This window comes from Barbatula barbatula, assembly GCF_947034865.1.
Source record: "Barbatula barbatula genome assembly, chromosome: 20".
NCBI classification, from domain to species: Eukaryota; Metazoa; Chordata; class Actinopteri; order Cypriniformes; family Nemacheilidae; genus Barbatula; species Barbatula barbatula.
Genome location: NC_136783.1, coordinates 20418753 through 20430883, shown reverse-complemented (window position 1 = coordinate 20430883; position 12131 = coordinate 20418753). Strand labels below are relative to the sequence as shown.

General features: G+C 40.1%; 2 protein-coding genes across 2 annotated transcripts; one reads left to right on the top strand and one right to left on the bottom strand.

Moving 5' to 3' along the window:
- Positions 1–1740: 1740 nt before the first annotated feature.
- Positions 1741–4056, bottom strand: rps23 (ribosomal protein S23). The gene is made up of 4 exons (XM_079483599.1): positions 3603–4056; positions 2227–2386; positions 2025–2145; positions 1741–1932 (listed from the first exon to the last, which is right to left on the bottom strand). The coding sequence occupies exons 1-4, from the start codon at positions 3604–3606 to the stop codon at positions 1786–1788; spliced, it is 432 nt and encodes a 143-aa protein (XP_079339725.1). The 5' UTR covers positions 3607–4056; the 3' UTR covers positions 1741–1785.
- A 46-nt stretch (positions 4057–4102) lies between these two features.
- atp6ap1la (ATPase H+ transporting accessory protein 1 like a) lies at positions 4103–11396 on the top strand. Its single transcript, XM_079483598.1, has 7 exons — positions 4103–4272; positions 7594–7631; positions 7856–7911; positions 8515–8750; positions 8887–8937; positions 9054–9297; positions 9572–11396. The coding sequence occupies exons 1-7, from the start codon at positions 4172–4174 to the stop codon at positions 9806–9808; spliced, it is 963 nt and encodes a 320-aa protein (XP_079339724.1). The 5' UTR covers positions 4103–4171; the 3' UTR covers positions 9809–11396.
- Positions 11397–12131: the final 735 nt, after the last annotated feature.

Below are 12131 nucleotides of genomic sequence, written 5' to 3'. Positions count from 1 at the left end.
AAGACAGCTAATAATACAGCATTTATGTCCGTGAGAAACAGTGACAGCTCATCTTCAGGCCCGTGAAAACAGAAACTGCAGGTGCAGTGGACGTCTAGTCTGCCAAATCCTTCAGTTTATATGATCCAGCGTTCACACCACCTGCAGAGAGAGAGATGAATAAATCCAACACAAACCCACAGGGTGTGATATTGAGCACAACACAACCACTGCAGGAGAAAAACACAACTCTGTTTAAGCATTTTATGAGCAACTAACTACATCTGAATCAGGATATCATGTCACTTAATTAAAGTGTACCACAGTTAGGGAACAAAATACAGTAAATAAAAACACGAAATATTAATTTAACGGCATGAATATTTATTTTCAGCATGTGCCTTGTGAAGAAGAGGTGTCAACATTATAATACTCACAACTGCAGGATTATAAAATAGGTAAATCCTCTAGACATTTTTTTCCATCAGAAAACCTTCGTGCATGGCAGCACCTAGAAATGCCCTAAAACACTCGAAACAATCTTAAGAACCCAGGAGGAGCGACATCTTGGCAGCCATCTAAGACAAAGAATTGTGGTGCAGAGTTGACAAGCACAACTCGCATCTCTAAAATCTATTTGTTTTACAAAATAGGGTACTAATAGATTTTTTTTATTAGTATGGTTTCTGTGACACTCATCTTCTATTCAAACACGCGGTCAGTCAGAAAATATTTTGTGTGTGTGTGTTGCGTTCATATATTGCAGATGAAACCAGTTTTACACCCACATGCACATATAAAAGGCAATGATCCAGAAACTATAACAGCTGCGTCTGAGATCATCGACTTTAATATACAAACCACTGCTCAAAAAGAGCTCTGTATAACTCGTTTTATTGATACCAGATAGTGTCTTGGATGTTTAATGTACCAACATTACATTATTAGCGGGTGTACTGGGTCAGAAGTTTTAAGGTTTTGTGTTCAGCTATAAACAGTGAAGTGACTTTTGATATTGCTAATACAGTAGGTTAGTGATGTGAACAAACTTTTTCATCCATGTTAATTCCCTCAACTTTTTAAATGGTTCATATTAGAAAAACCACACCTGCTCCCTTCTATCATCTGCTTTATGTGTGAGAACATGCAAATGCACCAATTGTAATCTGGAGAGTCAAAAAGCGTTTTGAAGACACGCCATAAATGTGCCCACGGTCACAAAAGGTTTGATCTTAATTTAACTGGTGATGGTTTGGCTACCAACCAATCACAGCAGGAATGCTGTGCTCAACTGGACTCCCATTTTGTGTCAGAAATGAGCCTATTCCCAATATAAACAGATTTCTGCACATGAGGGCTGAAGGTTAAAGTGCTTGTAGTTTGGATTGTCCTTTTACATGTAGTAGACTAAAGCAGAGATGAGACATTTGTAATCACTTAAGAGATCTCATGATTCCTCCTCAATCACAACTTTTCCATAAACTGAAGACATTTACTATGTAGCTCAATTGACAATGGCGTTGAGGCAACAGTGAAAGTCACCAAAGATAATCATATTAACAACTGCCCTGATATCACTAACACCCTTCCATTATCAAATATAAAAAGTAAAATAGGCTACTCATTTAAAGATATGTTCTCACTGTTGAGATTATAGCACTTGGTACCAGCAAAAGGTCCTAATTACCCATCTCACTCATATTAGGTCATTTTGCATACGCCAAATTTCACACCATTTTTAAAAGACACAAGGACAGTGAATGGAACTGAAAAACATTCCTTTATTGTGATTTGCACAAGAACAGTTTACGATCTGGGTCTCTCCTTCTTGCCTTTGTACAGGGCCATGAGAGACACATTGGCCACCTTGACTACCTTGAAACGTACACCAGGGATATCACCCACGGCATGTCCCTTACGACCGAATCCGGCAACCAGAACCTCATCGTTTTCCTGCAACAAAACAACATTGAGTCAAAACAGAGTTCACCACCTTTAAATCCTCCTCGATGTATAAAGTTTTCACATCTAAACACAGTATGTACCTCAATGAAGTTCAAGCAGCCATCGTTGGGGACGAAAGCTGTGATCTTCTTGCCGTTCTTGATCAGCTGGACTCTGACGCACTTCCGGATGGCAGAGTTGGGCTGCTTGGCTTCAACACCACTGCAAAAACAACAACTCAACATGAAAAATACAATACACCCTATTGTGTAACTTCCCATGACTTAACATATAGATTCTTACACTTTCTCAAGCACGATGCCTTTTGCGTGAGAAGCTCCTCCGAAGGGGTTAGCCTTCAGAGCTGTACCCAAATGAGCCTTCTTGTAATGTTTATCATGCCACTTCTGCTCACGGCGGTGGTTCCGCAGCTTCCTAGCAGTACGCAGTCCACGACACTTGCCTTTAGCAGGAAAACAAAAAAACAGCAATTAATCATTGAGCACTGTTAGATTATTTCAACAACACTAAATATTTACTACTATAATTGATGATATTAATGTAAAGTACTTCAAGACAATGTGAACACTACTTTGCAGGCACGCAGATGGGACAAGGGACGGGAGGACACGACCCCCTCAGATTCATAGTGACCCAATCCGTCCCCCTCACTTTCTCTACGAAAGGTGATAAAGATCCTTTATGTACAAGTGACGGACAGGCCCGCTGCTCCTTCATTATGTTATGCTTCAAAACAGTGTCGGCCCCCGACCCTGTGGTCCTACGAGGAGCTGCCTCAATCGTGCCTGTAGTAGCGGTAACCATAGTGATCAAATGCTATCCGAGCTGGTTATTTTTCTGAACTTAAATTGGACTTCATGACTGCCACATAGGCAACGAAGAGACCAAAAACAATCACCTAGTTTTTTCACAAACCAAACACCCCAAGTATCCCATGTGATCAGAGGCAAATAGTGAATTCAGGAAATGGTTTACCTGGACCTGCAAGACCAAATTTGGGTCCTGGCATAACTTTATCAACCCACCCAAATACTGTAAAAGTTCATAAGTTCATTTATGTTTAAATAAAACATTTTGCTGGGTGATTGTCATTCTAGACAAATGACGGTTTAATGATGCACTGCAGGTGTTGATAGCTAGGCCTGCACATTGTAGTGTATCAATGGATTCAAATATGAATATACGAATACGATTTCTTCGCAAAATAACCAACGAAATCAATTGCTGAAAGCTTGGTCCCCCCAGTTAAACAAAATCCCATCTGCGCCCATGTTAATTTGAAGCGCGCTAACAAATATTTACATCGGGTTAATAATGTAACACCAACGGAGAAACCACCGAGACTTAAACATCCTTTTGCGTTGAGTTTAATACATTAGTCACAATATATAACGAAAGACGACGCTACAGAACACCACAGTGTAACGTCAAACTACGATCACCAATACTGAAACGTTATTGGTGTGTAAAGCCAGCTCATGGCCGCCGCACGCTGCTCGCAAATAAAACAAAAAATATATACAACTTTGACATCATAGCAACCTTTACTGTATCAACAGTGCTGCATAAAGTCGTTAACGTGTCAAATATTCGCACAAACATGCAATAAAATCAAATATAACAGTTTTATAAGGTTTCATTTCTCGCCTCACACGTACCCATGATCGCGTGCTCTGAGTCCGGACAGGAAAGATCGATCACGTGACGCCCTGCGAAAATGACTGCTGGAAGGACCCAGAGGGCAGCCCGAAATCATGCCTGTGCCTAAAAGCGTCATTGTTGACAATTTACCATACTGCACTTATACACCAAAAGTACTTATATTACAGGGTCCGTGCATATATTTAAGAAGATTGCATATCGCTGTCAGATGCAGCCATTAAGAAATAAAGTACATCTTTCTGTTATTCTGCTTATTCGTCTAGGTCACCATCAATACGCAAAACAGTAGCAGAAGTGTAAATGTTCTACGATCGTTTACAATCAATGCTGTTAAATAATTGTGCAGATGTTTTGTTATGGATTTAGTCGCGGTTACTGTGTCGGCAGCGCACGCACGCGTTCGCGACCACTGGGCGTGGTCGCGTCGCTGGATCAACTCATCTTCTGGACGCTGATTGGTTCCGGCGCCTGCCAGTCATCGCGGTGAGCTTGCGCCAGTTATTCACGCAGATTATGAGGCAGCGGAGCTCAGCATCATCTCTGGCATTCTCATCTGGATGTATACATGGCATCACCGTGGAGCCCAATGTTTCTTGCCTCGTTTTCTTTTATTTTCCTGCAGATTTCTTCGTCTTACGAGCAGCTGTCTGCCTTTGTGGAAGGGAGGTGAGTTGATCATTTTGTATTAAATGTATGATATTGAATTCTTTACGATTATTAACGTGGTGCATCAGCTGTGAGATAGAAACCAGGAGAAACAAAGACCATGCATGCATACTGGGTGTCTATATGCGTTCAGCATATGGTGATAAGCTGGTGTGTATTCTTTGTCCACCCTTCATACACGTTGAGAATGAATTGAGAATCAAGGGCTCTTGCTGCGAAACACAAGAGAAAATCCATCAGCATCAGTTTACAGGGCAAATCCATATTTGCTACTAAAATTGGAGGCAGAGATGAGCGTCAGATGAGATGCAGAAATGATCAACATCACTGCTGGAATGTGAGTACTGTGGAGCATCTCTCACGTCTGAGGCACATCCTGTGATGCTTCTATTGATCGGAGGCTATGAATGAAGGGATCTGAAAATATATGTTTAATGATATTGTTATTCATTCGCTGGGCTGCTGAATGTCGCATTAACCAATGCATTATGGATTCATATTATGAATATTTTTGCATACATGGATTTACGGATGTTTATGGTTAACAGCTGATCTTGTGATGCTCAGATTTTTTTGTGAATGAGGGATTTATGGATAGATAGACCCGTAATAAAGAATTGATCATTAATTTCTCCTAGACATCAATGAGATCAAATGGAAACTTTTGCTTGTATGCTTTTGCTTAGATATTTCTCCTGAGAAAAAGACCCAGAAATCTATCGAAATGTCTCAGATAGCGTTTCAGATATCAGCAATGTCACATACTGAGCTCAGAATATTATTGAGGATTTTCAACTAAAACATTTCTCATCATTTTACCTCTACATTCATTTCACAGCGCGAACAATATACGATACATAAGTAAATAGTCTTGTGTGATGTATGGGAGACACTTAATAGATACACATTTTATGAACTCTTCCTTTGAATATTGTTGTACCAAGTACACTTCGATTGTTATTTTAGTTGCAGGCTCTAAACAGCTGAAACACATGCTATGTAACACTAACATTATGTGATGTATTTTGCTACTTGAGCAACTAAATGATAATTGACATCTTTCAAGCAGTAGCCAATGGCCATCCAGACAATGTTTTGTGCTCAAATCTTTTCAGCATGTTTACAGTCAACGTCAAATTGCTGTTCTTCAGAAAAAAACAAAAGGCAGACATAATTGGCAACATATTCTGCTGAGGAGGAGATGAGCGTGGTTTGGATTTCCACAGGCACTTGCACAGATGGAGTTTTACTACATGTAGGCCAGTGCAGGCTTTAGCTGTGTATTAACAGATTTGATATGCTAAAGCATCTTGATGTGACTTTAAAGACACGCTTTAATCCGACTGTCCCAGCTGAAATATGCTTCATGGCGTTTTGAAGCGTTCAGCATATTCCATTGATTATATAAATGTGTTGTGTGTGACCCACTGCCGCCCCACATGTTTCGAAAGCAGATAAAGGAGCACTGCCGGACCAGATCCACTGGAGGATTCTGTTTGCTTTCTGGCTTCATGTCTCGATCGGTGGTTTGAGTTTTGACTGGGATTCCTTTGTTAAAGAGTTGCTGCGTTTAATGTTTGCTTGTGGTGGAATCTCTGTTTGACTAGATATAGTGATGTCATAGATACAAAAACAAGATGCCTCATTCAAGGCACGTAGACGCGTCCGCCATCTTGGAACGGTCCACTGACGTCACTCACAGTTTAGCTGCAAAAAAATATAGCTGCAAAATTGACAGCTACATAAAAATCCTTCCGCTCCTGAGTCCTTACCTGTGGATTACAAAGTAACCCAATTCCACTGGAAAGCCGCAGACTTGGCAACACAGACCGGCTCACACCGTTACAATACGGCGGTTGACCTACGTATAGCGGCCCATAGAAACAGATGCTAATGCGGCATCTAGTTTTGATATCTTTGAGTTATGTAACAATAACAGAACATCACATCACATCCCCTTCGCACAATTTCCCTTTGTTTGTTATGGCAAAGATGTAAATGGCCTAGGGACAAAATGACATGCAGAAAATGTCATTACAAAATTACGGATGCGGCGGATCGCACAGGATTGATGAGATGAAAATATAATATCACCAAACCTGAAAAACGTACACATTTGATGTTGTTTACAGTGCTGGTAAACAAACACTCGCCGCACCATGAGCACAAGGGCAGAAGTACACACCTCACAGGGTCACACTATCGCACAAATGCAGTCTGGAGCACGACGGGAGTCCTGAGGTGATACATGGTTTTATACTGGCACCACACCGCACACAAACAACAAATATGTGCATGTATTATTCGACAGAAAGTTTTAATATTACGTGACTTCATATTAATATGTAAAATTAAGGGTTTTGACAGAATATGTGATGTGCTCTTGATGCACAAGACATTGATTTTGACTCATTTATGTATAAAACATCATGTTAATAGAAACGGCATTAATGGGGCAGTTAGTCTTGAACGAAAAAATATTTAGTTAATTTTTCCAACCTGAGGTCTTGAAAAGGTTGACTTAAAAGAGTAATTCAGCCCAAAACAAAAATTCTTTCATCATTTAAACACCCTCATGTCAATTCAAAACCTGTGTTTCTTTCTTCTGCCAATACACAAAAGATGATATTTTAAAGACATTTGTTAAGAGAATGCTGTGCTGTGAACCTTTTATACCACCTTTACTTTGTACTACCTGGAACATAATCGACTCTTCTTCTGTATTCATATATGAGCTTTAAGTTTCATCTAACTCAAGACATCTGATTTTGATCTCTGACTGTAAAGCGCTGTCAGCCGACCCATAATCAGGTCTGAGAAGGCTAAGCCAATTCCAGCCGACCTCACTTTGTGATAAGACAGTTAAGAGTTGACTAATCCTTCTGCATAACAACCTGTAGGAAACACGGCGATCTCTTTAATAACTCAACTGTCTCAACCTTAATGGCATTCAGATCAGTCTACTATCTGGGGAGGGGGCACTTGAGAAGAAGTTGATACTTAAAGGGAAAGCATTATGTCTCCCGAGCAATGAAATATCAACCTCTGAGCTCAAACATTCCCTTTGGGATCAAAGCGAAGCATAAAAACGGACTTGAAAGAATGTTTGTCTCACTTCATGGAGGGCGACGTTCCAAACAGTGACTCACACCATCAAAGCTTCTTCAGCATCTCATTGATATTCATGAAGTGTGAAGATCATATCTTCCGGGGGTTCCAGTGACTGTATCCAAACAGATAAAAATGATTCCTTTATGGAGGTATTTATCTAATTATTCATACAGTTCTCATATTAATACAATGCACGTCTTATGCTTACAGCTCGGATGAGCCGCCATCTCAAGACATCAGTCACGAAAGTATGTTTGTTTTGCTACATTAGGTTCTTATGTGTCTACATGTTTGGCAATTAAAAAGGATGTTTTGTTAGTTTAGATTTATTTCGTATTTGGAAGTGGAAAATGGAAATCTGAGAAACTGAAACCTTTATTCTACTTCTTGAAATGACATATGTAATTGAATCGTGTGATTATTTTGCGGTACGATTTCGTTAGAATCTCTCATTGGTTCTGCTCTCGTGCAGATGGCGTTGGCGGTGATGCTTCGGCGTTTGAAGTTCGTCTCAGACGAGCTCTGCAGGTGAGATGAGCCACAGTCTGCCAGAGGAGCCAAAGTGACCTTGTGCTGTCGCTAGGTTGCAGATTTCCATCCAAAAAAGATCAATTTAATCCCTGACAGACTGCGTTATCTTTGGAAAAACTGACATTTTTCAATCAGAAATTTTATTCTGCTTTTTCAAAAGTTCACCTGATATGTGTTCATTGGGGATTTGCCTATGCTGTAGGCTATGGTTTCACATAGCAAAAATGAGTCAAAAGTTACGCAGATGAATGTGTTGTCTAGTAGTGGCTTAGGGTTTTAGCTTTAAACACCTAACTATCCTTTTTTTATTACGTTTAAAATTAAAATGACAATTTATCCTCTAAACACAGTATCATACTAAACATGCCAACACAATAAAACCACATCGACACCAATAAAGACCATCATAAATCACCATTTGGGGCAAGTTGTCTTTTTACTGAAAGGCAATGTGACAGCTTTTTAAACATGGATGATATATCTGGCAACTGATCTTTGTTCCTGGGTAATGGAAAATCACTCTTAGAAATAAACCCTGGTGTGACAACTAGCCCCGGTATCACCTGTTTATGTATCGTGTGTTGCTCATGTGTGTTTTAGCCGTATGGACGGCACTCGCACGCTCAATCACGCAGGAGATTGCTGCAGGTTCCAGGAGCGATGCCGTACTCTCCTCTGAGCGTGACGCACAACGGAAAAAACTGCATTCTCTTCAGAGCTCGCAAACTGGCCATCAGGTACAGGAATCACAGTTTAGTGGACCTCACGGACAAAACCTTCGGCCCAGATGCAACAGTGGACACCAAAGGGTCTTTCTGCAGTAAAGATAAAGCCATGTGAGTTCAGATACACACGACTTTTGTATAGATATGATTTGAAACAAAAATATTTGCAGTGGCAATAATGACGCCTATTTTGACAGATGAAAAACATAAATTAAAAGCAGTGCCATGTGTATTTTTTATTCTTCAGACTCAATCTACGTTATGGGGATGTAGAAGACCTCAGAGGCCTCTCCATCAGGTTACTTTGTTTTTATTTGTCAAACTAATAAACCACGAAAGAAGATACAGTATGTTACAGACTTTTCTGTCTACATGATGAAACTGATATGATAATGTGCGTCTTCCTTTCCACAGGCTTCAAATGTCAAACACGTTCTACGAATCGGCCGGACAGAACTGGTTCACTCTCGATAACGTTTACATCCACTACAACTGGACATACGAGGCCACGTTTAACGCCACAGATGTGTACGCGCCCTCCACCAACTCCTACCACTGCCAGCACGTGAGCAGTCTCCAGAAATACGACACGCTGCTGGTGCCCAGCGCGGGCACGGACCACGCCGCAAACTGGCACATAACGTTCACAGACTTCCAGGTAGGCAAGCGACAGTTTCCATCCTCCGCTTGTTGTAGGGCTGATAAATCGCTCGTATTGGAATTGTAGCATGTTGCGCTGTATTTTTAGCTGCTGGCGGTGGGTGTGATGTGATAACACAAGCGTGTGGTTTGGCATGGAAGCAGCATCTTGTTAGAAAGTGATTGGAGAGTGGGGTGAAATGAAATGTTGGTAATTGTTCTGCTTAGCATTTATTTTAATTGTAGTGTTTTTCCTTCATGTGTTTTTCTCATCTCACCGTTTCTCCCGACAGATTCAAGCGTTCAACCTTTATTCCAGTAAGTTTGCGTCGGCCAGCGACTGTGCCACGTTCTTCACCCCAGCGATCCTCATGGGTCTGATCACATCTCTGATCCTGCTGCTGGTGTTGGCGTACGCTCTGCACATGGTGGTCCATCTGAAGCACATCGACCGGTACGAGGAGCACAAGACCACCGTCTACTTCCCTCGCAGCACAGAAGCCGAGTGCACAGAGAAGAACAGCTCCTAGAGTCCCTTCAGAGGTCAACACATGGACAGTTCTCTGACCGGGATTGGACTGTAGCTGTAGGAAAAGTCCCGTCCGTTTGGGACTGACTGCACCACGGCAGTGACGTCATTGTGGTGGGACAGTGGAAGTCCGAATTTGGCTCCTCTGGGAGCTGTCACACGTCTTCAGTGTCACAGAGGATTTCTGCCAGATCTCACCAACGACCCTGAATCTGAAAGAAATATTAACATTCAGCATCAGGAGAGTCTGAAGATCTTGGGATATTGGAATGATATCTGAAAAAGCACAATATCCAAATATATCTTACATTTGCTTTATGTGTGTTTGCTTCTGTTTAACTGATAATGACCAGTTAAATACTGACACCTCTTTAAAGTCAACATGAAATATCTGCAATCTATTTACACGTTTGGAATCGCAAGGTGGATTGTAAAGGTGTTGGATGGGATGGGAGGGATGGTAAAATGTTTAAAAACAAAAACCGTTATTAAAGGTACAGTTCACCCAAAAATGAACATTCAGACATCATTTATTCCCCATCGTTTGGTTCAGAGTCGGTACGTGCCTCTTCCGTGAAACACAAAAGAAGAGATTTTGAGAAATGTCTCAGTGGTTTTGTGTTCATTCAATGGAGGTCAATGGGGTTCAGTGTTGTTTGGTTATCAACGTTCTCCAAAATATCTTCTTTTGTGTTCTGCAGAGGAAAGAAACCTGTACATGTTTGGATTCAGCTTAGATTTCATGTTGACTGTAAAGTTACAAACTGTGAATAAATCATTATGATGTAATGTAGTATTTAAATTGCCAATCGATTCTGAATGACTTGCCATTAAGTTTTTATTCATTCTACAAATGTAATGCATTTCTGATTGGTCCAAAATATATTCTGAATGCAACTTTAAAGCATCATCGGTGCTGACCAGCTAAAAGTCTTATAATAATAATAAAAACATATTGTGTAATATTTTCAATACAGCGTGTAACCAGCATTTACAACATGTAATAAAAAATCCCTTGAGGATTTGCAGCTAATGAGACTATTTCATCCATTGCTGATGTTCATTTGAGAAGTTGTATTTTCAAATATTTTAGGTTTTATTTTTGTGTGGATTGTACGTTGAATGATTTTTGTAATTTCTTATTTAATGTATATTAGTCCTTTGTGTATGCTTTAAAGCCAAACCTTTGGCAGTGGTGAAGATACACCTGGATTTTTAACCAACTTCCATTAAAGCTAAAACAACAATGCAAGCAACAAGACATTTGTTGTATAGTTAACATGTAGTTATATTTTACATGAAAAGTAAAGAGTTTTGCCACATGCCCGTGATATTTCAGAGCCAGAATAATCAGGGGGTTTGCATTGTACCATGTACCGTATATTGGTACTATCCATAATATGCTAATAAGGGAAATGCTGTTTTTTAATGTACACATGTTTTTGGGAACATAATTATTAGCTTAACTTTGTTCATTTATGCAGATTAATGGAGCGTGAAATGGGCTATGATGTATCGATGTTTGACTGATTTTTATTGTCCTCTCAGTTTCTGTCGAGTTCAATAAAACCAGCAGCACAGTGACTTTTAAAATGTCTGTTTTTGTTTGGCAATAAGAGAATGCTGGAGATTTACATGAGATACAGTTCACTAATAAATGTGCTACAACACCACAATGAAGAAACTAAAAACCGAAAACACAGAAGAAGAGGGAATCACAAAGAGGATAGCAAGGGAATATAGTGATGTAAAGCCCTACAACGTTATGGAAGAAAGGCAACGGTTCTGCATATATAAATACAATGTTCTCTGCTCTTCATTTTTTTATGAATGCTTGTTTATTGTCAGCTGCAGCTTTAACTATTGACATTTGTAGAAGCTTAACGTGGCATGTATTTCTGTTGTTCACCATTAGGTGGCCCTGTAAACAAGTGGGCGCACCTGAAGTTGGATTTTGTGAATGAGACAGTCCTTAAAATGGCTGACTCTCTGATCACTGCCCTAACTATTGAACAAGTGAGCTGATTGAGACACTCCATATGTACATTCTAGGCTCTCGTGTCCCACAATGCACTACGATTGTGCCGTTACATTAGCAGCTTGGACACGCATTGCTTCTATTATTGAAAATACTTGTAACTTGCATCAACTGTTTATTGTTAGGATTTGTTCATTTGTAATGTTGCCCACAGGGCTAATTTACATAGAACGCATTAATAAAGAGAATACGATGTTAATAATAAGCGGTAACCAGCTCGCAGAAAATAGTGGTTTACAAAATTCAACATTAAGCACACAAAACAATGTAAGAATGTTTGACCAAA